Below are 26,462 nucleotides of genomic sequence, written 5' to 3'. Positions count from 1 at the left end.
TACCCAGTAATGAGATTGCTGGGTCAAACTGTAGTTCTATTTTTAGTTCTTTGAGAAATCCAGGAGAAATGTTTAATACGTGGCTGTAGACACAGTCCTGGAGTTCAGCAGAGAAATCTGGGTTGGAACAGAGCCCCAGGAGTGAGTGGCACATTCTAGCAGATGACGTCATAAAGAGGTGCAGGGAAAAGACAAGATGGCCTAAGACCAAGCTCTGAGGAACTCTGACATTTAGAGGTCAGGTGGAGAACAAATTGCCAAAGGAGAAGCCAGCGAACTAAGAAGAAAATCAGGAGGATGCAGACTTCTGGAACCCAAAAGAAAAGAGGGTTCCAAAAAAGGAATCGGAAACTGTGCTGAATGCTGCAGAGACGTGAAGCAAGCCTGCACTGAGAAGTGTGCAGAGGACTGGGTAGAAGCCGCTGTAGCTTTGCCTAGGGCATTTGCAATGGGTGAGTGAGAAATGAGGCAGTGGAGAAAAACAATGTGGACCAGACTTTGGGTATCTCAGCTTGGTAGGGGACCATGTACAAAGCTGGTGCAGCTGTGAGAAGAGGAAATGGAATCAAGATAGTTGGGGTTTTTTAGGCCAGATGTGGTGGCTCATGCCTGTCATCCCAATGTTTTTGGGAGGCAGAAGCAGGAGGATCACTTGAGGTCAGGAGTTCGAGACCAGCCAGGCCAACATAGTGACACCTACTAAAAGTACAAAAAATTAGCCAGATGTGGTGGCGTGTGTCTGTAATTCCGGCTACTCAGGAGGCTGAGGCAGGAGAATTGCTTGAACTCAGGTTGCAGGGAGCCGAGATTGCACCACTGCACTCCAGCCTGGGCAACAAGAGCGAAACTCCATCAAAAAAAAAAAAAAAAGATATATATATTTTTTAGGCTGGGCATGGTGGCTCATGCCTGTCATCCCAGCACTGTGGGAGACTGAGGCAAGAGGATCGCTTGAGGCCAGCTTGGGCAACATAGCAAGATCCCATTTCTACAAAAAAAATTGTAGAGACCCTGTCTCCACAGGAAAATTTTACATATATATATTTTTTTTTCTTTTTTTTTTTTTTCTTTTGAAACAGCCTTGCTCTGTCACCCAGGCTGGAGTGCAGTGGTGCCGCGATCTCGGTTCACTGCGACTTCCACTTCTCGTGTTCAAGCGATTCTCCTGCCTCAGTCTCCCAAGTAGCTGGAATTACAGGCATGCGTCACCATGCCCGACTCATTTTGATATTTTTAGTAGAGACAAGGTTTCACCATGTTGGCCAGGCTGGTCTCAAACTCCAGACCTCAGGTAATCCACTCGCCCCAGCCTCCCAAAGTGCTGGGATTACAGGCATGAGCCACAGTGCCCCGCCGTTATTTGATTTTTGATGGGAGCTACTGGAGCTAATTTAGATGGTAATGAGAAGGACAGGAGGAAAGAGAGAGGAAAAAGAAGTTGGCCAGATGCAAGGAAGGACAGAGTTGCCAGGTAATGACCAATGAGTGGCCACCTTGTCTGAGAAGGTAGGACCCTCGAGAGCAAGTGGCGGATGTGGCTCTGATGGGTCACAGGGCCTCCTTCCTCTACCTGTTCTGGCTTCTTAGCCTCTCCTCCTCCTCAGGGCACTCTGCAAACATTGTTTTTCCCAGAATCCTGACTGTGGCCTCCTCTTCTCACTCTCCATGTTATTCATTGGTGACTTCACCCACTACTGTGACTTTACCTGCTAGTTGCTCATAACACTCTCAAACCTGTCTCCAGCCCAGATGTCTCTTCCCCATGTGCCGACTTGGTGTACATTCAACGGCTGACTGAATATCCCCACTTAGATGCCCATGGACAGTGGCATGCTGGCATCCGCTCATGCCAGGTCACAAGTGCCCATTGTACACCCAGCTCCTTATTCAGTGAAGTCATCTTGGTAGTAGAAAATTGAAGAGCCGGACGCGGTGGCTCATGCCTGTAATCCCAGCACTTTGGGACGCCCAGGTGGGTGGATCACCTGAGGTCAACATGGTGAAACTCCATCTCTACTAAAAAATACAAAAAAATTAGCTGGGTGTGGTGGCGGGTGTCTGTAATCCCAGCTACTCGGGAGGCTGAGGCAGGAGAACCACTTGATCCCGAGAGGTGGAGGTTGCGGTGAGCCAAGATAGCACCATTGCACTCTAGCCTGGGCGACAAGAGCGAAACTCCATCTCAAAAAAATAAAATTAAAATTAAATAAAGTAAGATAGTAGGAACTTGAACTCAGCCAAGGTGGTTCTATTTACATCATGGACATTGGCAAATGCTTCCGATCAGGGCTCCCCCTTTTTGAAGAGCTGGTTGTTAGGCATGGTGGCTCATCACCAGGAGTTTGAGACTAGCCTGGGCAACACAGTGAGACCTATCTTTAAAAAAATTAAAAATTATCCAGGCATGGTGGCATGCCTGTGGTCCCAGCCACTCAGGAGGCTAAGGTGAGAGGATTGCTTGAGCCCAGGAGTTGGAGGCTGCAGTAAGCTCTGATTGCACCACTGCACTCCAGCCTGAGTGACAGAGCAACATCCTGTCTCAAAACAAACAAACAAAAAAACCATTTACTATACACCACTCACATTCACATATTCAAAACTAAGTTAATCATCTTCCCCTGAGACCCACCATGCTCAACCTTATCCCTTCCCTGAATCTTCTGGCCCAGTTGACAGCACCAGCACCCACTCCGATATTTCCCAGGCCCTCCCTCCCCATATCCAAAGGATGGTCAATTAGTTAGGGTATAGTCGAGGCGGCTATAACAAAGAATTCCCCAAAATTCAGTGACTTAACCTCAAAATAGACACTCCAGGACTGTGGGGACATCTCTGCCATCTTTTTTTTTTTTCTTTTCTGTTTTTTGTTTTGTCTTTTGTTTTTTGTGTTTTTTTTGAGATGGAGTCTCGATCTGTCACCCGAGTTGGAGTGCAGTGGTGCAATCTTGCCTCACTGCAACCTCCACCTCCCGGGTTCAAGTGATTCTCCTGTCTCAGCCTCCCGAGTAGCTAGGATTACAGGTGTGTGCCACCACACCCGGCTAAGTCTTGTATTTTTAGTGGAGACGGCATTTCACCATGTTGACCAGACTGGTCTTGATCTCCTGACCTCAAGTCTGCCTGCCTCGGGCTCCCAAAGTGCTGGGATTACAGGCATAAGCCACGGCACCCGGCCAGTCTCTGCCGTCTTAAACATGTGGCTTCTATCTCTCTGTTCCATGGGGCCTAGGCAGAAATCACCATCATAATCTGAATGTGGGAAGGGGGGTAAAGTGGGAAGTACAGGTCATCTCCTGATTAAGGACACCACTAACCTACTCAGAAGTTGTCCAGATGCAGCTGGACACAGCGCCTGTAATCCCAGTACTTTGGGAGGCCAGAAGAAGGTTCGCTTGAGGGCAGGAGTTCAAGACCAGCCTGGTTAACATAGCAAGACCCCCATCTCTATTATTTACATTTCTAATAAAAAATAAAACAGCCGGGCACTGTGGGTCACACCTGTAATCCCAGCACTTTGGGAGGCCGAGGCGGGCGGATCACGAGGTCAGGAGATGGAGACCATCCTGGCTAACACGGTGAAACCCTATCTCTACTAAAAATATAAAAAAAGGAGCCAGTTGTGGCAGCGTGCGCTTGTGGTCCCAGCTACTAGGGAGGCTGAGGCAGGAGAACGGCGTGAACCTGGGAGTCAGAGCAGTGAGCTGAGATTGCACCACTGCACTCCAGCCTGGGCAACAGAGCGAGACTCTATCTCAAAAAAATAATTAATAAAAATTAATTAATTTAAATGAAAAAAAGAAGTTGGTCAGATGCAAGGAAGGCTGGGACATGTAGTCTCTATCCATGTACCCAGCTAAAACATTATTAACAAACAAAGAAGGCAATTTAGGAGGCCGAGGCAGGAGGATTACTTGAGCCCAGGGGTTCAAGACCAGCCTGGGCAACATAGTGAGATAGTGTCTCTATAAAAAGTAAAAAATAGGCCGGGCGCGGTGGCTCAAGCCTGTAATCCCAGCACTTTGGGAGGCTGAGACGGGCGGATCACGAGGTCAGGAGATCAAGACCATCCTGGCTAACATGGTGAAACCCCGTCTCTACTAAAAAATACAAAAAACTAGCCGGGCGAGGTGGCAGGCGCCTGTAGTCCCAGCTACTCGGGAGGCTGAGGCAGGAGAATGGTGTAAACTCGGGCGGCGGAGCTTGCAGTGAGCTGAGATCCGGCCACTGCACTCCAGCTTGGGCGACAGAGCGAGACTCCGTCTCAAGAAAAAAAATAAATAAATAAATAAAAAATAATAAAATAGTCTGGGCATGGTGACTCGCACCTGTAATCTCAGCACTTTGGGGGCCGAAGGAGAAAGATTGCTTGAGCTCAGGAATTCGAAACCAGCCAGGGCAACACAGTGAGACTTCGTGTTTACTAAAGATAAAAATAATTAACCGGATGTGGTGGCATTTGTGCCTGTAGTCCCAGCAACTCATGAGGCTGAGGTGGGAGGGTCTCGTGAGCCCAGGGGATTGAGGCTGCAGTGAGCTATGATCGCACCACTGCATTCCAGCCTGGGTGACAGAGTAAGACCCTGTCTCAAAAAAACAATAATTGATGATAATCATAATAAACAAAGAAGGGCAATGGGAAATGGTATAAGAGTAGCAGTCTATGCCTAGTGGATCTATCATGTCAATGTTATCACTCTCTCTCTCTCTTTTTTGTTTTTTTGGTAGCCTCAACCTCCTGGGCTCAAGTGATACTCTTGCCTCAGCCTCCTGAGTAGCTAGAACTATAGGCACACACCACCACAACAGGCTAATTTAAAAAAAAAATTTTTTTTCTGTAGAGATGGGGTCTCGATATGTTGCCTAAAGTGGTCTCTAACACTGGCCTCAAGTGATCCTCCTGCCTCAGCCTCCCAAAGTGTTCGGATTACAGGCATGAGCCACTGTGCCCAGCCCAATGCTATCTCTTGAATACTGCTTAAATCCATCCCTTCTACGGTGTGCCAATTGCTATTACCTTGATTTCTGCCCATTTCCTGGCCTCTAGCTTAGTACCTCTCTAATCAGTCTACCAAACGGCTGCCAGAAATATCTTTCTAAAATGCCAGTTGGATCAATAACCCTCCTGTTCAAAATCTTGCAGTAGTTCCCAGGGGATTCCAGGAGAAGAGTCAACTTCTTTACATGACACAAAGGCCAGGTCTTGTCCCCTCAACTCAGAATGCCTTTCACCCCTCCTCCAGCTCCACTTCCTTGTCTGCCAGAAAAACCCAGGCCATTTCCTCGGGCTTAGTTTAAATATTGCTTCCTTCACCACAATGCTGTTTGTGTGCTATTGCAATGCTGGCTCCATTTGTGTTGAAGCCTTTACTGGACTGTGTATTTCTGGGCACTTGCCATCCATCTTGGAACCGGGGCTCCCTGTGAAGCCAAGGCACTTGGTTTATCTGGCCAAAGGCTGGGTGAAGGCCAGGTACAGTGGCTCAGACCTGTAATCTCAGCACCTTTCGAGGCTGAGGCAGGTGGATTGCTTGAGGTCAGGAGTTTGAGACCAGCCTGGGCAACATGGCAAAACCTCATCTCTGCAAAAAATGCAAAAGTCAGGCTGGGCACGGTGGCTCACACCTGTAATCCCAGCACTTTGGGAGGCCAAGGTAGGTAGATCATCTGAGGTCACGAGTTTGAGACCAGCCTGGCCAACATGGCAAAACCCTGTATCTACTAAAAATACAAAAATTAGCCAGGCGTGGTGGTACGTTCCTGTAGTCCCAGCTACTCGGGAGGCTGAGACAGGAGAATCACTTGAACTTGGGAGGCAGTGATTGCAGTGAGCCAAGATCATGCCACTGAACTCCAGCCTGGGCAACAGAGCAAGATTCCATCTCAAGAAAAAGAAAAATCAGTTGGGTGTAGTGGCATGTGCCTGTTGTCCCAGCTGCTTGGGAGACTGAAGCAAAAGGTTTGCTTGACTCCGGGAGATTGAGGCTGCAGTGAGCTGTGATCATGCCACTGCACTCCAGCCTGGGTGACAGAATGAAATCCTGTCTCAAAAAAGACAAAACGAAACAACAAAACAAAAAAATAGAATCCTGGGTGAGAGCTCAGGAACAAAGAACAGACCCTCACAAAACGCCAAATCATTTCCAAGATGTGGGGTCTGTGGTGCCTAGGCCTGGCCCTAGCACCTCAGACATCATCACCGGGCTCAAGTTTGGCCAACCTGAACGTGGCCATGGAATGTGGGGCTCTCCAGATCACTTTATTGAATGATTTGTTTAATCATCCATCTTCCTATGAGTCATTTTTATTCCCAGTGTCTATCAGGCAAATAGAGAATATTTATGGAATGAATGAAAACTTGACATTTGCTCCAGGATCAGCACTTTTCACATACTTTGGTTCAGACCTCAGCTCTGTCACTTACCAGCTGAGTGACTTTGGGCAAATTCCTCAACCTCTCTGTGTCTTTGTTTCCCCTGCAAAATGGGGAAAACAGTCTGGTTGTTATGAGGACTAAGTGATGTGATGTATGTAAAGCATTCATAACAATGCCTGGTACACAGTAGACACTTTGGGTCTGGTTTAAAAAAAAAAAAAAAATAGGCCGGGCGCAGTGGCTCACGCCTGTAATCCCAGCACTTTGGGAGGCCGAGATGGGCGGATCACGAGGTCAGGAGATCGAGACCATCCTGACTAACACGGTGAAACCCCGTCTCTACTAAAAATACAAAAATTAGCCGGGCGCGGTGGCGGGTGCCTGTAGTCCCAGCCGCACGGGAGGCTGAGGCAGGAGAATGGTGTGAACCCAGGAGGTGGAGCTTGCAGTGAGTGGAGATCGGGCCACCGCACTCCAGCCTGGGAGACAAAGCAAGACTCCGTCTCAAAAAAAAAAAAAAAAAAAAATAGTTTGGCGGAGCGTGGTGGCTCACGCCTGTAATCCCAACACTTTGGGAAGCCAAGGTGGGTGAATCGCTTGAGGTCAGGAGTTCAAGACCAGCCTGGCCAACATGGTGAAACTGTCTCTACTAAAAATACAAAAAAATTAGCTGGACCTGGTGGTACACGCCTGTAATCCCAGCTACTCAGGAGGCTGAGGCAGGAGAATCACTTGAATCCAAAAGGCGGAGGTTGCAGTGAGCTGAGATCGCGCCACTTCACTCCAGCCTGGGCGACAGAGCGAGACTCCGTCTCAAAGGAAAAAAAAAAAGCCAGCCTGGGAAACATAGCAAGAGCCTGTTTCTACCAAAAAAAAAAAAAAAAAAAGAAAAGAAAAGAAAAAAAATCCAGGCATGGTGGTGCTTGCCTGTGGTCCCAGCTACTCAGGAGGCCAAAGTGGGAGGATCATTTGAGCTCAGGAGTTTGAGGCTGCAGTGGTGCATGACTGCACTCTAGCCTGGGTGACAAAGCAAGACTCTCTCTCTCTAAAACGAAAAAGAGAAGGCCGGGTGCGGTGGCTCACGCCTGTAATCCCAGCACTTTGGGAGGCTGAGGCAGGTGGATCACAAGGTCATGAGTTGAAGACCAGCCTGGCCAAGAAAGTGAAACCCCATCTCTACCTAAAATACAAAAACTGGCCAGGTGTGGTGTTGGGCGCCTGTAATCCCAGCTACTCAGGAGGCTGAGGCAGACAACTGCTTGAACCCGGGAGGTGGAGGTTGCAGTGAGCTGCATTCCAGCCTGGGCAACAGAGTGAGACTCAGTCTCAAAAAAAAAAAAAAAGAAAAAAAAGAAAGAAAGAAAGAAAAATAAACAGAAACAGTTGTAGGCATGAACCCATTGGTTTTGTTTTATTTTATTTTATTTTATTTTATTTTATGAAACAGTATCTCACTCTGTCACCCAGGCTGCAATGGTGTGATCATAGCTCACTGCAGCCTCGACCTCCTCCAGTTGGTCATTAATTACTTCGTCTCATCTCCTCCTGACACTGACCTCTGTCAGCGGCTCACATCCAACCCTCCTTCTAGACTGAACTCCCGTTTCTACATATTCCAGAAGTTTTCATGTCCTTAGACCTCTGTCCATGCTGTTCTCTTTGTTGGATATCTTTCCCACCTTCTTCACCTATGAGCTTCTATTCATCCTTCAGTGTTTTGTTTGTTTTTGAGATGAAGTTTCACTCTTGTTGCCCAGGCTGGAATGCAATGGTACACTCTCAGCTCACTGCAACCTCCGCCTCCCAGGTTGAAGTGATTCTTCAGTCTCAGTCTCCCAGGTAGCTGGGACTACAGGTGCCCACCACGACACCCAGCTAACTTTTTGTATTTTTAGTAGAGATGGGGTTTTGCCATGTTGGTCAGGCTGGTCTCAAACTCCTGACCTCAGGTGATCCACCTGCCTCAGCCTCCCAAAGTGCTGTGATTACAGGCATGAGCCACAGTACATGGCCTCATCCTTCACAATTTAGCTCCAACTTCACTTCTAGAAGATTTCCTGGATTCTTAGAGACAGGTAGCCCCTCTCCTCCGGGCCTCCTTTTTTTTTTTTTTTTTTTTTTTTTGTTTGAGACAGAGTTTTGCTCTGTTGCCCAGGCTGGAGTGCAGTGGCACGATCTCAGCTCACTGCAAGCTCCGCCTCCTGGGTTCATGCTATTCTCCTGCCTCAGCCTCCCGAGTAGCTGGGACTACAGGCTCCCACCACCACACCTGGCTAATTTTTTGTATTTTTTTTTTAGTAGAGACGGGGTTTCACCGTGTTAGCCAGGATGGTCTCCATCTGACCTCGTGATGCGCCTGCCTCGGTCTCCCAAAGTGCTAGGATTACATTATTTATTTATTATTTTTTTTTTTTATTGAGGTAGAGTCTCACTCTGTCACCCAGGCTGGAGTGCAATGGTACAATCTCGGCCCACTGCACCCTCCGCTTCCCGGTTTCAAGCCATTCTCCTGCCTCAGCCTCCTGAGTAGCTGGGATTACAGGTGCATGCCACCATGCCCAGCTAATTTTTTGTATTTTTAGTAGAGACAGGATTTCACCATATTAGTCCTCACCTCAAATGATCCGCTCGCCTCAACCTCCCAAAGTGCTGGGATTACAGACGTGAGCCACCGCAACCGGCCCTGTCCTCCATTTCACCTCTCTTCCGTGCATATCTGAGCTTCCCACTGCACCCAAGCTCCTTGAGAGCAAGGATATCCTGTATCTCACCCATCTCAGTATCCCTCCTATGCATAGCATGGTGCCTGCTACACAGTAGGCATCAAAGATGTTTCTTGGCCAGGCACAGGGCTCATGCTTGTAATCCCAGCATTTTGGAAGGCCAAGGCAGGAGGATCTTGAACCTGGGAGTTCGAGGCTGCACTGATCCGTGACCACACCACTGCACTCCAGCTGAGCAATAAAGCAAGACCCTGTCTCTTTATTTTATTTCTTGAGACATGGTCTTGCTCTGTCGCCCAGGCTGGAGTGCAGTAGCACGATCATGGTTCACTATAGCCTCAACCTCTCGGACTCAAGGGATCCTCTCACTTCATCCTCCCGAGTAGCTGGGACTACAGGATCACACCAACGTGCCTGGCTAATTTTTTAGAAAACTTTTTGTAGAGACGGGTTCTTGATATGTTGCTCAAGCTGGTCTCTAACTCCAGGGTTCAAGCCATCTTCCTGCCTTGGTCTCCCAAAGTGCTGGGTTTAGCCGGGCGCGGTGGCTCACGTCTGTAATCCCAGCACTTTGGGAGGCTGAGATGGGCGGATCACGAGGTCAGGAGATCGAGACCATTCTGACTAACACGGTGAAACCCCGTCTCTACTAAAAATACAAAAATTAGCCGGGCGCGGTGGCGGGTGCCTGTAGTCCCAGCTACAGGGGAGGCTGAGCCAGGAGAATGGCATGAACCCAGGAGGTGGAGCTTGCAGTGAGTGGAGATCGCACCACCGCACTCCAGCCTGGGTGACAGAGCAAGACTCCGTCTCAAAAAAAAAAAAGGGCTGGGTTTATAGACGTCAGCCACCACGTCCAGCACTTGTCTCTTAAAAAAAAAAAAAAGGATATTTGTTGAATCAATGAATGGACAAGTGAAATGTATTAATTGCTTTACCCTAACCACTTCCATAATACACTAGAATCTTATGTCAGATCTCATGACAAGGCCGGGCGCGGTGGCTCAAGCCTGTAATCCCAGCACTTTGGGAGGCCGAGACGGGCGGATCACAAGGTCAGGAGATCAAGACCATCCTGGCGAACACGGTGAAACCCCGTCTCTACTAAAAAAAAATACAAAAAAAACTAGCCGGACGAGGTGGCGGGCGCCTGTAGTCCCAGCTACTCGGGAGGCTGAGGCAGGAGAATGGCGTAAACCCGGGAGGCGGAGCTTGCAGTGATCTGAGATCCGGCCACTGCACTCCAGCCTGGGCGACAGAGCGAGACTCCGTCTCAAAAAAAAAAAAAAAAAAGATCTCATGACAAAAGAAAATTGGTCACAGTAGACTGGGAGTTAAATCAAGTCCTGCCCTGTAGTTAGCCAACTGTAGCTTCCCCCCAGCCATGAGAAGAAAATTCACTGCTCATTACCAAATAGACTGCAGATTTCCAAGTTATGCGTAATAATATTAAGGCCTCAACATATCCACAGGGACACTTACTGAATAGTCCTGTGTGCCCAGCTTTCAGCTAGACACTGACTCCAGAATCAGATGGGGGCCTCACCACCAGCTGTTCTACAGATAGAGACAGCACAGCTTGGTGAGAAACACAGAGATGTTAGGAAACAAAGGCATATCTCAACTGGCTGATAAGAGCTGTGGGTTCTAATCCTGGCTCTGATCCCAGCAGACTCTCTGATCCAGGACAGAGCTCAGGTTCTAGCTGGAAAAAACAAAACAAAACAAAACCTGTAAAACCCCTACAGGTACACACCACCATGCCTGGCCAGATTGGACAAGTTTCCTTCTGTTTTTTATTATTCTTTTTAGATGGAGTCTTGCTCTGTCACCCAGGCTGGAGTGCAATGGTGCGATCTTGGCTCACTGCAACCTCCACCTCCCAGGTTCAAATGACTCTCCTGCCTCAGCCTCCCGAGTAGCTGGGACTACAGGCATGCATCACCACACCCAGCTAATTTTTTTTATTTTTAGTAGAGACGAGATTTCACAATGTTGGCCAGGCTGGTCTTGAACTCCTCACCTCAAGTGTTACGCCTGCCTTGGCCTCCCACAGTGCTGGGATTACAGGTGTGAGCCACCATTCCCAGTCAAGAATGGGGAAGTTTCTTTTCTTCTTTTTCTTCCTCTTCTTCTTTTTTTTTGAGAGATGGGGTCTCTGTGTTGCCCAGGCTGGTCTCAAACTCCTGGCCTCAAGCAATCCTCCCACCTCGGCCTCCCAAAGTGCCAGGATTACAGGCATGAGTCCCCACATGCCCTGCCTGAGCAAGTTTCTAAATCTGAGATGGTTAGGGTGGTGGAGAGGAAAAAAGAGATAGTGGGAATTGGCAAGGTGAACTTCAGAGTAAGTGAGGCAACATCATTAAATGTCAACAAAAGGAGAGGGATAAGATGAACAGAATCACTTTCCACCCCAACATTCCTTTCATCCTCACCTCAGCATTTTAAAACGATAAGAAATGCAAGCACTTGGCTGGGCATGGTGGCTCATGCCTGTAATCCCAGCACTTTGGGAGGCAGAGGTGGGTCGTTCATTTGAGGTCAGGAGCTCGAGACCAACCTGGCCGACATGGTGAAACCCGGTCTCTACTAAAAATAATACAAAAAAAAAAAAAATATAGCCAGGAGTGGTGGCACGCACCTATAACCCCAGCTACTTGGGAGGCTGCGGCAGAAGAATTGCTTAAACCCGGGAGGGAGATGTTGCAGTGAGTCGAGATTGCACCATTGCACTCCAGCCTGGGTGACAGAGGGAGACCCTGGCTTAAAAAGAAAAAAAGAAATGTAAGCACTTTAAGAAATCCACCCAATTCCTCCAGGCCTCAATGGACTGACCTAGGGTCACTCTGGAAAAATCTCACTCTCTCAGCGCCTGAGTCAGCCCTCTCCCCTACAGCTCACCACTCCCGCTGAAACCTGGACCCTTTCAGTCTTAGAAGCCAAGTTGGAACTTGGAACCAACCCTAGGCATTGAAATGCCACCGTCATCAGTAGGTAATCCATGAGCCAGCTCAAGCCATCTGTCCTTTGGCCGGGGAGGGGTGGAGTCTCTTCCAGGGTGGGCATGTGGTGAGCAGAGAACCTTCAGGGGCATGCGGACCTCACATAGTATCCTCTTCCTGTGCTATCTCTGGTCTCAAAGCTCCCTCGCCCCCAGACAAGTAGATGGGCACACACTCAACACACACAAGCATTCATATGTGCATATGTACACATATGCACCCATACGCCAACACACATAGACACATACATACAGACACATGCACCCTCACATAAGAGTCCCTCAGCTACCCCAAGTTGTCAGAGCTGCTCCTTTGCCTTTGCTACCAAAACTGTGGTGCCAGGAGCCCAGAAGAACCTGGGATCCAAGTAGTAGAAAACCCTGTTGTTAGTCCGGTGCTGCAGCTGACACCTGTAATCCCAATGACTCAGGAAGCCAAGGTGGGAGGATCGCTTGAGGTCAGGAGTTAGAGACCAGACTGGGCAACATAGTGAGGGCCCTTCTCTAAAACAAGCAAACAAACAAAAAAAACCAGGTGTGGTGGTGTGCACCTGTAAGTCCCAGCTACTCAGAAGGCTGAGGCGAGAGGATCACTTGAACCCAGGAGTTCAAAGTTACGGTGACCTGTGAGCGTGCCACTGCACTCTAACCTGGGTGACGGAAGACCCCAATTCAAAAATAAAAGAAACAAAAACCCTCTTGTTGATAAATGCCTCCTTAGGAAAATAGGCGCTGAAGAGAGAGAGAGATGGAGAAAAGAAGCTAAAGCCAGGTGGGCTGTGTGTGAACGTATGTATATGTGCGTAAGCATGTGTACACATGTATAACGCCCAGGTACTGGGGTGGTGGGGGTAGGGGTGGAGCAAAGCAAGGAAAAGAGGGGCCAGCGAAAGACAAAGGAGGGAAGTTGGACACGGTGGCTCATGCTTTTAATCCCAGCACTTTGGGACATTGAGGCCAGGAGTTCAAGACCAGCCAGTCTCTAAAAAAAAAACAACAAACAAAGAAAAAAACAGAGAGAGATGGAGACACACCCCCACCCCCTCTGGTCCCTCTCTTAATCTTCCCTTCCCTCCCTCTCCCGGCAATTCCATTTAGGCCTGGGTGTGGCAGAACCGGGCTCAGAGCAGCCTGAAGACAGATGACCCTTCTGGGGAGTGGAGCTCTCTCCCCAGTCTTGCTTTAAAAAGTAAGGGGGTAGAGGTCGGGCATAGCACTTTGAGAGGCTGAGGTGGGAGGATCGCTTGAGGCCAGGAGTTCAAGATCAACCTGAGCAAGACCCTGTCTCCATAAAAAAAATTTTTTTAATTTGCCAGGTGTGCTGGCACCTGCCTGTAATCCCTGCTATCTGGGAGGCTGAGGAGGATCGCTTGAGCTCTGGAGTTCGAGACCAGCCTGGGCAACGTAAGAAGACCTCCGTTTCCACCAAAAAATTTAATAAAAACAAAAAGCAAGGGGGTAGGGACCTCATCAGTCGTCCTGCAGAGTCTTGGTCTCCGCCTCTGCCCTGCTCTCCTCTCTGCCGCCCGTTCCTTAGCGACGGTCTCTAAGTCCCTGCTAGGCGCCCCCTGCCCCATCTCCTCCTGGTCGCCTAACGGAGGGTATCTTCCCCTTTAAATCCGCGGCCCCCGGTCCGGTCATTGTCTCGCCTGGCAGCCAATCGGCGGCGCCGTTGGGGGCGGGGGATCCGGCCTCCCAATTGGTCGCCGCGCGCCCCGCCCCGCCAGGGATCCCGGGAGCTGTCCGGCCGCCTCGGTGCTGATCCCGCCGCCGCCCACGGGCCGCTAGCAGCGCAGAGGGCACTATGAGCGGGGGCGTCTACGGCGGAGGTGAGCGAGCCTCCGGCCCCCTGCGTTCCGAACCCGCGCCATCCATCCGAGCTCTGGGCACCCCGGGGCCTGTCACCTCCGCGCATGAACTGGTCCAGTCTCAGGCTCGGGTTCCCGCCTCCCCTGCGCTCCGTTCTCGTGCGCACCGGGCCGAACCTCTCTACCTTACAACCCACCTCCACCTGGCCCCGGCCCCTTCCTTTCCCGTCGGGAGGGTGGCCTGAGCAAGGCCAGTGGGCAAGAAGGGACCCTGGCGGTATGATGCCCCCACCCCCAGTCCCAGGACCTCAGACTCCAGGCCCAGTTCCCACCGGCTCCAGACTGGTGTTGAAGGTGGCGAGTCTGTGGCTCTGCCCTGACTTTCTCTCGGAACTACCTAGCGGGAAAAACTTCGGGGGAGGTCCCCTTACAGGCCTGTCTCCCCTCACAGATGAGGTGGGGGCGCTGGTCTTTGACATTGGCTCCTTCTCAGTCCGCGCTGGGTACGCTGGGGAGGACTGTCCCAAGGTGAGCCTTCCAGTCTCCTCTCTAAATCCTAGGGGCTCCGGACCCTTCTTCAGGCTTTCCAGTGACCCAGGGCTCTCCCAGATCGCCCAGAAGCTCTGCTGAGCGGGAATGTGGGAATAAACCCAGGGGCGGGCTGAGGACCCTGCCGTGGGGCTGGACAGGGGCAAGAGGGTGACCCCTCTCCTGCCGATCCTCCCCCAACCCTTCCCCACCAGGCTGATTTCCCCACCACGGTGGGGCTGCTGGCCGCGGAGGAGGGGGGCGGGCTGGAGCTGGAGGGGGACAAAGAGAAGAAAGGGAAGATCTTCCACATCGACACCAATGCCCTGCACGTGCCTCGGGATGGAGCGGAGGTCATGTCGCCCCTCAAGAATGGCATGAGTAAGGGGCCCCCACCCATCACCTCCTGACAGATAGGGAGCCCACTCCCCACGCTGGGACATAGCAGCCCCCACTCCCCAAGGAGTCTTCCTTGCAGCCCCAGGGTTCTTCTCGCTGCCAGGGTTCTTCTCGCTGGGTTCCCTTCCCAGGGGCCCAGCAGGTTTCTGGGAAGGGGGGATGTTCCCCTGGGCCTGGACTCACTGACCCTCCTTTGGGCTTGGCCTTTCTCCCTCCTTTTCTTCCTGTCCCTGACCCCTGCCTGCCCTCTTGCCTTTCTCCACTCTGTTCTTCTGGCCCCAGTCGAGGACTGGGAGTGCTTCCGAGCCATCCTGGATCATACCTACAGCAAACACGTCAAGTCTGAGCCAAACTTGCACCCCGTGCTCATGTCCGAGGCCCCGGTGAGTGCCTCCTGCCTTCCCATGTCCAACCCCAATCTCCACTGCACCTGCTTCCCACCATCCACCTCTCCTCCTCTCCCCTCAAGCCACCGATGTCAGCCACTTCCCTTCCCTTTTCAGACTCCCCTCACCCATCCCAACCACTTTCCTTCCTTCCTAAGTCTCCATCCCTCCTGCTCTCTTCTTGTTCTATCTACTCTGCTGCCCTTCTCCATCTCCAAGTCCTTTTTAAATTTTTTTTTTTTTTGACACAGAGTCTCACTCTGTCACCCAGGCTGGAGTGCAATGGTGAGATCTCAGCCTCTGCCTCCCGAGTTCAAGGGATTCTCCTGCCTCAGCCTCCCGAGTAGCTAGGATTACAGGCACCTGCCATCATGCCTGGCTAACTTTTTGTATTTTTAGTAGAAATGGGGTTTTGCCATGTTGGCCAGGCTGGTCTCGAACTCCTGACCTCAGGTGATCCACCCGCCTTGGTCTCCCAAAGTGTTGGGATTACAGGCATGAGCCACCATGCCCAGCCTCCAAGTACTTTTTAGACCTTTTAACTTATTATTATTTTGGTCAACATTGGTGAGCTGGGGATGTGGGCTCACACCTGTAATCCCAGCACTTTGGGAAGCCAAGGCGAGAGGATCACTTGAGCCCAGGAGTTCGAGACCACCCTGGGCAATATGGCAAGACCCATCTCTTTTATCAAAACAATAACAATTAAAAAAATTTTTAAACTGCATTTTTAAAAATGTTCTTACCCATATCCTTATAGATTCCTCTTTATAGAAGCAACTGTTTTTCTCCTTTTTAGCTAATTTTGGGGGTATTTTCTTCCATATCTCTAATATTACACTTAAATTGCTGCCTGTGGAGTTTTTAGTTTTAGATATTATCAATGAATTTTCCACTCTAGAAAATGATCACTTAGCTCTTTTTTCCTCCCCAGCCTATGCCACAACATATTTCTATTACCCTCCTTTAAGTACAGTGGGTTTTGTTGTTGTTGTTTTTGTTGTTGTTGTTTGTTATTTGTTTTTGAGATTTTGTCTCAAAAACAGGGGCTCCGCTCAGTTTATCACCCAAGTTGGATTGCAGTGGCACAATTCTGCAGCCTTGGTCTCCTGGGCTCAAGTGATCCTCTCATTTCAGCCTCCGGAGTAGCTGGAACTACAGGCATGAGCCACCACGCCCAGCTGATTTTTAAATTTTTTGTAGAGACAGGGTTTCACCATGTTTTCCAGGCTGGTCTTGAATTCCTGGGCTCAAGCGATCCGCCCACGTCGTCCACCCAAAATGCTGGGATTACAGGTGGGATCCACTGCACCCAGCCCAGTTGTGTTTTAGACTTTGAAAGAAATCAATATTCAGTATTTACACTCTTTTTAAGTTAGAAATAATTTTAAGAGAATCTTTTGTAGAGATGGGGTCTCATTATATTGCCCAGGCTGGCTTCAAACTCCCGTGCTTAAGCGATCCTTCTACCTCAGCTTACAAAGTGCTGGGATTACAGGCATGAGTCACTGTGCCCAGCCCAAGATTTACATTTTTATTACTATGTATGTTAATCAGGACTGAGACAGGCAATATACACTATGATCACTTTTCCTTTCTTGTGCAACTTTTTGTTTTCCTAGAACTGGAAAAAAAAAATGTGTTCAATTTTTTTTCTTTTTTTTGAGAGGGAGTCTTGCTCTGTCACCAGGCTGGAGTCCAGTGGTGCAATCTCGGCTTACTGCAAGCTCCACCTCAGGTTCAAGCGATTCTCCTGCCTCAGCCTCCCAAGTAGCTGGGACTACAGGTGTGCACCAGCACACCCAGATAATTTTTGTATTTTTAGTAGAGACAGGGTTTCACCATGTTGGCCAGGATGGTCTCGATCTCTTGGCCTCGTGATTCACCCACCTTGGCCTCCCACAGTGCTGGGATTACAGACAGGCCACCACCCCCAGCCCTGTGTTTGATTATATTTGGTCTGGTTTTCTATCTACTTAACAGTGTGAACCCTAAATTATTCATCAATTATATCTTTTGTCAAGACATCAGTTTCATTAGACATTTTATCAATTTCATCTTCTTGAAGAAATTTCTTCAGGAGCCCACTGACCTGGTCCAGTTTGCACTAGTAGCCCTCTGCCCGGGGACAGACCTGTTGTGCTGTTATTTCCCTTCACCATCATCTCATAGAATCCTTTTGCCTCTGTTCTGGTCAGAAGTTCTGTTTCCTGTACTTGACTCCTTTTCTTGACTCACTCTTTTGTTTTCATGGAGCAGGTCCTTCAGTAACTGCCTTAGAAAAGTCATGAGAGGCCAGACACAGTGGCTCACTCCTGTAATCCCAGCACTTTGGGAGGCCAAGGTGGGAGGATCACTTGAGCCCAGGAGTTTGAGACCAGCCTGTGCAATATACTGAGATCTTATTTCTACCAAAAATATAAAAATTAGCTGGCCATGGTGGTGCATGCCTGTAGTCCCAGCTACTCGGAAGGCTGAGGTAAGAGAATCGCTTGTATCTAGGAGGCAGAGGTTGCAGTCAGCCTAGATCATGCCACTGCACTCCAGCCTGGGCGACAGGGTGAGACTCTGTCTAAAAGGAAAAACAAATTAATAATCTAAAAAAAAATTTTTTTTTGAGATGAAGTCTCGCTCTTGTTCCCCAGGCTGGAGTGCAATGGCGTGATCTCGGCTCACTGTAACCTCCACTTCCTGGGTTCAAGCGATTCTCCTGCCTCAGCATCCCGAGTAGCTGGGATTACAGGCACCTCCCACCACGCCTGGCTAATTTTTGTATTTTTAGTAGAGACGGGGTTTCACCATGTTGGCCAGGCTGGTCTCAAACTCCTGACCTCAAGTGATCTGCCTGCTCCAGCCTCCCAAAGTGCTGGGATTACAGGCGTGAGCCACCGTGCCCGGCATCTAAAAAAAAAAATTTAAAGAAAGGTCATGGGAAGTATATTTTTTGAGACTTTGTATGTCTCACCTTGAGTTGATAGCTCAGCTAGGTATCACATGCCAGGTTGGAAATCATTATTCTTCAGAATCTTGAAGGCACTTTTCCGTTGTCCTTCTTCCAGCATATATTGTTACCATTAAGAAGGATGAAACCATCTGATTTCTGATCCTCTGATGTAATGTTTTTGTTTCTGAAAGTTTATAGAATTTTTACTTTATCCTCAATGTGGCATATTTTCATTCGTGGCTCTAGGCACTTAGTACGTCTCTTCACTCTGAAAACCTATGTCTTTCAATTCAGTGAAAAAAATATTTATTTAGTTATTTATTTCTCTCCATTTTCTCTCTTGGGATTTTCTGTTATTTGGATTTTGTTGCCCCCTGAATTGGTCCTCTAATTTAATTCCCTTTTCTCTTATATTTTCCATCTGTTTACCTTTTTCCTTTGGTTTCCAAGATATTCCCTCCACTTTATGTTCCAATCCTTCTATTGAGTTTTTCATTTCTGTTCATGTAGTTTTAATTCCCACAAGCTCTTTACTTTAAAAAAATTTTTTTAAATGAGACAGCATCTCACTATGTTGTCCAGGCTAGTTTCGAACTGCTGGGTTCAAGCAATCCTCCTGCCTTGGCCTCTCAAAGTGCTGGGATTACAGGTGTAAGCCACCGTGTCTGGCCTGTGCAAATGTTTTGAATGCGTGTGTGTGTGAATATATGTGTATGTGCGAGTGCATGTGAGTTTGTGTGTGTGAATGCAAGTGTATACGTGTGTTTGACTGTGTGTTTGCGAGTGTGTTTGAATGCATGTGTAACTGTGAGAGTATGTATAGTGTGAATGCATGTGTGTGTATTTGTGTGTGTGTATCTGTGAGTGTGAGTGTATGTGTGTTTGAGTGTGTGTGTGCGCAAATGAATGCATGTGTGTATGACCGTGAGTGTATGTGTGAGTGTTTAGGTCATGTGTGTGTGTGCGAGTGTTTGAATGCATGTGTGTGTGTGATCGTGAGTGTATGTGTGAGTGTTTGGGTTGCATGTGCGTGGATGTGGGTCTGTGCCTCTCCCTTCTTGAATCCTCCCCTCCTGCACTTTCTCCACAGTGGAACACACGGGCCAAGCGGGAGAAGCTGACAGAGCTGATGTTCGAGCAGTACAACATTCCTGCCTTCTTCTTATGCAAGACGGCCGTGCTCACCGCGTATCCTCTGGACTGAGCTGCTCTGACTGAGTGGAGGGCAGGGGTGGGGCCTGTGCTGAGCTCAGCTGAGATGAGCTGGGGGATCAGGCCTGGTTCTCTGAAGATCAGTGTCCCAATGGGCAGACACCTCCCTCCGCCCCACTAGTGCAGAAGGCCCAGTGGACTGAGCACATCTGAGCCTGGGGTGGCCAGATCAGCGGCCCCTTTCTGTTCCCTGGATCAGGCTGAGCAGACAGCGAGCTGGGCCCTGGAGAGAGCAGGCACTGGAACTGGACAGAGGAGGGAGATATGTAGAACACTGCGGCAGTCCCTTCCCAAGAACTCCTTCAACACTGACTTTTTTTAGGATCTGCCTTACATTGAACCCTGTGCTATGCACTGGGGTGATAGTGACCCTAATTTTAGGGAATCTATAGGACACAACCAAAAATAAAGGGGCTGGGCGCTGTGGCTGGCCAGGCACAGTGGCTCACACCTATAATCCCAGCACTTTGGGAGGCCGAGGCAGGCAGATCACTTGAGGTCAGGAGTTGGAGACCAGTCCGGCCAACATGGCAAAACCCTGTGTCTACTAAAAATGCAAAAATTAGCCAGGCATAGTGGTGGGCACCTGTAGTCCCAGCTATTTGGGAGGCTGAGGCAGGAGAATCTCTTGAACCCAGAGGCAGAGGTTGCAGTGAGCGATTGCACTCCAGCCTGGGTGACAGAGCAAGACTCAGTCTCAAAAAATAAATAAATAAATAAATAAACAAACAAACAAACAAACAAACAATAAGTAAAGAAGTAACTGGGGGCCAGGCGCGGTGGCTCAAGCCTGTAATCCCAGCACTTTGGGAGGCCGAGACGGGCGGATCACGAGGTCAGGAGATTGAGACCATCCTAGCTAACACGGTGAAACCCCGTCTCTACTAAAAAAAATACAAAAAACTAGCCGGGCGAGGTGGCGGGCGCCTGTAGTCCCAGCTACTCGGGAGGCTGAGGCAGGAGAATGGCGTGAACCCAGGAGGCGGAGCTTGCAGTGAGCTGAGATCCGGCCACTGCACTCCAGCCTGGGCGACAGAGCGAGACTCCGTCTCAAAAAAAAACAAAAACAAAACAAAACAAAAAAAGAAGTAACTGGGGTCTCAGAGCCTTTCTCCAGGAGATGAGTCATCACCAGGAGGAGAGATTTGCACACTGGGGATGAGCTGGACCCTGGCAGAGCAGAGAGTGACCAGACCAGATCTGGGCCCAGGCCCCTCATTTGCCACTGCTGTCTCTTTGACTTACCCATCCGATGCCAGCTTTGCAAACGGGCGGTCCACGGGCCTTGTGCTGGACAGTGGGGCCACCCACACCACGGCCATTCCAGTACATGACGGCTACGTCCTGCAGCAAGGTGGGGCTTCGGCAAGGGGCAGGGGCGCACCAGGAGGACGAGATCCTGACACTGCCTTCCTTCCAGGCATCGTCAAGTCCCCTCTGGCAGGGGACTTCATCTCCATGCAGTGCCGGGAGCTGTTCCAGGAGATGGCCATTGACATCATCCCACCTTACATGATCGCAGCCAAGGTGGGGCCTCTGGGGACACAGAGCTGCCACTAGAGTCCTGGCCACTCGCCCCATGGCCGTCAACCCGCTGACACACGAGATATCAGAGCAGAGAGCAGCAGGCTCCCCAGTGGGTCCTGGCTCCAGTTTCTCCTTATATAAGTGAGGCATCTGAAATCCAGACAGGCTGAGGGATACGCTGAGGTCATGGAATCAGCTAGCAGACAGCAGGATGTGTGAGGGCCAGTGTGGTGGGTTCTAGGGTTCAATATAAACCCAGGTTCAAGTTCTGCCTCTGCCGTGCAAGAGCTGTGGGACCGGCCGGGCATGGTGGCTCATGCCTGTAATCCCAGCACTTCGGGAGGCCGAGGCAGGCAGATCACTTTGAACTCACTTCGAGACCAGCCTGGGCAACATGGTGAAACCACATCTCTACTAAAACTACAAAAACTAGCCAAGTATGGTGGCACATGCCTGTAGTCCCAGCTACTCAGGAGGCTGAGACTGAAGAATCACCTGAACCCTGGAAGCAGAGGTTGCAGTGAGCCGAGATCGCGCCACTGTACTCCAGCCTGGGCGACAGAGTGAGACTCTGAAAAAAAAAAAAAAAAGAGCTGTGTGACCAATAGCATGATATCAAAGCTCCCTGGGCCTCAGTTTCCTCTTTTGTAAAGTGGAACGGTAATAGGCAGTAGCCAGGGTGCTGTATGAAGTGACACTGTGTGCTTAGCTCCGTCCTGTGCCCTCACGTGGATCGCGGCCCCCTAGGAGGCCATTCTCTGGAGATTCTGTCACTGCTGTATTCCTGGTGTTCTCCAGGTCAGCTGTATCCACTGCATGAAGGGCACACACGGAGAGAGAGGCATGCCCCATTCTCTCTCCTGTCCATCAGGAAAGGGTGAGAAACCCTCTTGCAGGCAGCACAGCAGAGCCTCCAGTGCCAGTTAGCTGCAGAGCTGGGAACAGTGCCAGGAAGGTGGGGTAGGGGTCAGGGTGGGCTAAGAAAGGGTGTTGCTACGCTTTGTCCCCACAGGAGCCTGTCCGGGAGGGCGCCCCCCCAAACTGGAAGAAGAAGGAGAAGCTCCCCCAGGTCTCCAAGTCCTGGCATAACTACATGTGTAATGTGAGCCTCTGGAGAGGGTCCCCTGAAGCCCCCTCCCCTGCCGTGAATGGCGGCGAGGCAGGGGCCTTGCATGGGAGGTGGAGCAGGGAGGGGGAGCTGGGCGGGGGGTGTTGCTCAGGAGGAACCCAGGCCCTCATCACCCTCACTGGGATTTCAGGAGGTGATCCAGGACTTCCAGGCCTCCGTGCTGCAGGTCTCAGACTCCCCCTACGATGAACAGTGAGTGTGGCTCAGGGCTGGGGGGTGGGAGAAAGGGCAGAACTGGGACTCCTGGGGTGGGCTGGGGGACTCTGGTGCTGTCCACCCACTGATCCCTCTTGAGCACCCCAGGCAGAGTCCTGCTCCCTTCTGGGCAGGGTGGCTGCACAAATGCCCACAGTGCACTACGAGATGCCCAATGGCTACAACACAGACTATGGCGCCGAGCGACTCCGCATCCCCGAGGGCCTCTTTGATCCCTCGAACGTCAAGGTTTGGCTGTGTGGCAAGGACTGGGGTGGGTGCTGGCTGCAGTCCTTGGATCCTGGGGCGTGGGGGAGGCTGGGAAGGATTGCAGGGACTGGGGGAAGGGGAGAGGGCCCACAGCCCCAGTCACCTCTCTCTGCAGGGCCTGTCGGGGAATACCATGTTGGGTGTGGGCCACGTGGTGACCACCAGCATCGGCATGTGTGACATTGACATTCGCCCGGTGAGGCCAGGCCGGAGCTGAGGCTGGGCAAAGGGGCCCAGGGGAAGTGGGAAGGCAGGGTTGGGGGGCTGTCCCCCGTGGCTCACTCCTTCTTCCTGCTCTCAGGGCCTGTATGGGAGTGTCATTGTCACTGGCGGGAACACACTGCTGCAGGGCTTCACTGACAGGCTCAATCGAGAGCTTTCCCAGAAGACCCCACCGGTAGGAGCCCACCCCTGACCCAGTGCCCCAGAAGCCCATCCTGGCTCAGCTGTCCAGGACTGAGTCCCCCATTCTTCCCATGTCCTTCCTTCTGTTCTGTCCACCAGAGCAGAACCCCTGCCCCTGAGGCTTCCCAAGTCTTCCCCCTGCCCCCCAAGCCCTGTCCCTTCCCAGAACCTAGGTGTCTGCTTCCCCCAGCCCCTTTTTACCCCCAGAGCATGCGACTGAAACTCATTGCCAGCAACAGCACCATGGAGCGCAAGTTCAGCCCCTGGATTGGGGGTTCCATCCTGGCCTCACTGGTGAGAGGAAGGGGACCTGGCCTAGCACTGACTGTGGGGGACAGGGGAGACCCAGACAGCGCCCGCCACTTTGCCTGCCTCTTCATTCATTCATTCATTCAACGAACATTTATTTTTGAGAAATGTCGGTCAATGAATGTTCCCAGAAAGGTGAACAGGACACAAATTGGGGGCAGGGGCCCAGTACAGTGACCCGCACCTGTCATCCCAGCACTTTGGGAGGCTGAAGTGGGAGGATGGCTTGAGGCTAGGAGTTCAAGACCCAGCAGGGGAACATAGCAAGACCCATCTCTACTTTTACAAATTGGGGAGAAGAGGCCGCGCACGGTGGCTCATGCCTGTAAACCCTGCACTTTGGGAGGCCGAGGCGGGCGAATCACTTGAGGTCAGGAGTTCGAGACCAGCCTGGCCAATACGATGAAACCTTGTCTTTACTAAAAATACAAAAAATAGCCGGGCGTGGTGGTGTATGCCTGTAATCCCAGCTATTCAGGAGGCTGAGGCAGGAGAATCTCTTGAACCCAGGAGATGGAGATTGCAGTAAGCTGAAATCGTGCCACTGCACTCCAGCCTGGGTGACACAGTGAGACTCTCTCTCAAAAAAAAAAAAAAAAAAAAGGAGTAGAGGGACAGGTAGTTGGAGAGATTGGTCAGGATGAGATTTTGGTGAGACACCCACTGTGTTCAGTCAGCAGAGGGGAGACCCTGATGGTTTGGGGCAGGGAGTGATGTGGCAATGCAGGCATGATTGGAAAGACTGCCAGGCATGAGTCTTTGGGGTTGAGGTGTGAGCTGGGGTCAACAGGACCTTGCAAGGAGGCTGTTTCAATTGTCCTGGAGTCATAGCATGGGTAGCAGTGGGGATGGGGTAGACAGCAAGGGGCAACTAGCAAAGGAGGCAGGCAGATTGGTTCTGGAGCAGGAGGTGGTAAGTTCAGTCTGGACCTGCTGCTGGGGTGGAAGGAAGGTACTGAGCAGGGAGCTGGAGTTGCAACCCGCATCTGGAGCATATCAGTCACACAGAGGGGACAGTGAGGCCATGACAGACAAGGAGGACATCCACGAGAAAGGAAGTCCCCTAGGGAGACAGAAACTAGGGTCAGAAAGACAGAGGCTGGCAGTCTGAAATTAGCTTAGGGCTGGAGCATGTCAGCCACACAGTTCTTCTGTTTTTTTCCTTTTTTTTTTGAGACAGAGTCTCACTCTGTCGCCCAGGCTGGAGTGCAGTGGAGCAATCTTGGCTCACTGCAACTTCTGCCTCCTGGGTTCAAGCGATTCTTCTGCCTCAGCCTCCCAAGTAGCTGGGATTACACGCGTGCACCACCATGCCTGGCTGATTTTTGGATTATTAGTAGAGACGGGGTTTCACCATGTTGGCCAAGCTTGTCTCAAACTCCTGACCTCAAGTGATCTGCCCATCTTGGCCTCCCGAAGTGCTGGGATTACAGGTGTGAGCCACCGTGCCTGGCCCAAAATTAAGTATTAATAATATATCCTGGCCAAGTGGAGTGGCTCACGCCTGCAATCCCAGCACTTTGAGAGGCCAAGGCGGGAGGATCACTTGAGCCCAAAATTTCTAGACCAGCCTGGTCAATAAAGTGAGACCTCATCTCTACAAAAAATTTAAAAAGCAGCTGGCAATGTGGCACATACCTGTAGTCCCACCTACTTGGGAGGCCAAGGTTGGAGGATCACTTGAACCTGGAAGGTTGAGGCTGCAGTGAGCTGTGCCACTACACTCCAACCTGGGTAACAGAGCGAGATCCTGTCTAAAAAAAAAAAAAGAAAAGAAAAAAATTGGGTGTGTATTTTCCACTTGGAGCATGTCTCAATTTGGACCAGGGCTGGTGAGCCACAGGAGGCTAGTGGCCACTGCCTTGGATAGCACATGTGTGTAGGGTGAGAAAGATCAAAGAACCCCAGGCATAGTAGCTCACATCTGTAATCCCAACATTATGGGAGGCTGAGGTGGAATGATTACTTGAGCCCAGGAGTTTGAGACCAGCCTGGGCAACACAGTGAGACCCCATCTCTACAAAAAATAAAAATTAGGCTGGGCATGGTGGGTTATGCCTATAATCCCAGCACTTTAGGAGGTCAAGGCGGGCAGATCATCTAAGGTCAGGAGTTTGAGACCAGCCTGGCCAACATGGTGAGACCCTGTCTCTACTAAAACTACAAAAATTAGCCGGGTGTGGTGGCAGGTGCCTGTAATCCCAGCTACCCAGGAGCCTGAGGCAGGAGAATCGCTGGAACTTGGGAGGCAGAGGCTGCAGTGAGCTGAGATCATACCACTGCACTCCAGCCTGGGCAACGGAGCAAGACTCCATCTCAAAAAAAAAAAATTAAAAATTAAAAAATTAAAATTAAAATTAAAAAATAGAGAGAGAAGGGACACTCTGAGATGCTCATTGCAGGAACCCTCATGGGGTAAGTTGTAACGCTGAAGGCTTCAGATGGGGTGCCACAGTGTTGGAATGGTGAGGTGGAGGGAATATCTTCCTTGGGAAAGAGGGAGACTAGTGGTGTTCCGAAGCCCTGATGGAGTGAGGAGAGGACACCTGGTGGGGAAGGACTGTGTGTGTGTAGGGGGTGTTGAGTGCTGGGTGCAGGCTGGCTTGCCCGGGGCTGTGCGTGCCATCCCCCCAGCTCAGGAGCAGAGCCTAGCTCAGGGCAGAGACTGCTGTTCAATAAATACTTGCTGAATGAATGAATTATTGATTTAATGATATGAAGAGGATACTCTCCCTCTGAATATGAAAGGGGACAGACAGAGGAGGGGAGGATGAGGTGGGGAGAGGTTTCAGAGGGATGTGAACCCAAGGGGTGGTCGGGGCCTGTTGGAGGGTTCCCAGGGGCTGCACCTGCCGGTCCACACCTCCCTCCAAGGCCACCCTGACCCTGATATTGCCCCCTCCACCCAGGGCACTTTCCAGCAGATGTGGATCTCCAAGCAGGAATATGAGGAGGGCGGGAAGCAGTGCGTGGAGCGAAAGTGTCCCTGACGGCGCTCCTCCCCACGCACCTGCTCCCAAGCTCAGCTGGAAGTCCCTTAACCCCATGCCACATCGCCCCCTCCTCTTTCCCTCTTGTCTTCGTAAATGGTGATGTTTCTGGGTTGAAAGAAGTAAAAATGTTTTAAGAAAAAAAAAGTGTGGCCTCCGTGGGGTGGGGAGTGGGCGGAGGGGTCTGGAGGGAGGTGAGGGGAGGGAGGGTCACTGCTACACCCATGCCGATCCCACAATGGGCGCTGAGACACAGCCCCAGG

The 26,462-nt window shown here is 50.7% G+C and overlaps 1 protein-coding gene and 1 long non-coding RNA gene across 6 annotated transcripts; one reads left to right on the top strand and one right to left on the bottom strand.

The window, feature by feature from the left end:
• Window positions 1-1,648: 1,648 nt before the first annotated feature.
• On the bottom strand, window positions 1,649-13,712 carry LOC123572456 (uncharacterized). The gene is made up of 4 exons (XR_006697051.3): window positions 13,564-13,712; window positions 10,579-10,653; window positions 1,735-2,013; window positions 1,649-1,694 (listed from the first exon to the last, which is right to left on the bottom strand). It is a non-coding gene; the product is annotated as an uncharacterized lncRNA (long non-coding RNA).
• A 107-nt stretch (window positions 13,713-13,819) lies between these two features.
• Window positions 13,820-26,346, top strand: ACTL6B (actin like 6B). 5 transcript variants are annotated; one of them, XR_001489220.3, is made up of 14 exons: window positions 13,820-13,926; window positions 14,357-14,433; window positions 14,649-14,814; window positions 15,115-15,215; window positions 19,253-19,350; window positions 20,634-20,728; window positions 20,795-20,901; window positions 21,914-22,003; window positions 22,161-22,222; window positions 22,360-22,474; window positions 22,611-22,691; window positions 22,797-22,892; window positions 23,091-23,194; window positions 26,119-26,346. XR_001489220.3 is itself a non-coding variant. In XM_005549245.4 (14 exons), the coding sequence occupies exons 1-14, from the start codon at window positions 13,902-13,904 to the stop codon at window positions 26,197-26,199; spliced, it is 1,281 nt and encodes a 426-aa protein (XP_005549302.1). In that variant the 5' UTR covers window positions 13,820-13,901; the 3' UTR covers window positions 26,200-26,346. The 5 variants fall into 5 exon arrangements, 3 of the variants coding, with proteins under 3 accessions (XP_005549302.1, XP_045245501.1, XP_073890686.1); XM_005549245.4 differs by having other exon boundaries at window positions 23,108-23,194; XR_012432277.1 differs by lacking the exon at window positions 14,357-14,433.
• Window positions 26,347-26,462: the final 116 nt, after the last annotated feature.

This window comes from Macaca fascicularis, chromosome 3 (genome assembly GCF_037993035.2).
Source record: "Macaca fascicularis isolate 582-1 chromosome 3, T2T-MFA8v1.1".
NCBI lineage: Eukaryota > Metazoa > Chordata > Mammalia > Primates > Cercopithecidae > Macaca > Macaca fascicularis.
The sequence above is the reverse complement of the archived record's forward strand: the minus strand, read 5'-3'. Positions and strand labels throughout refer to the sequence as shown.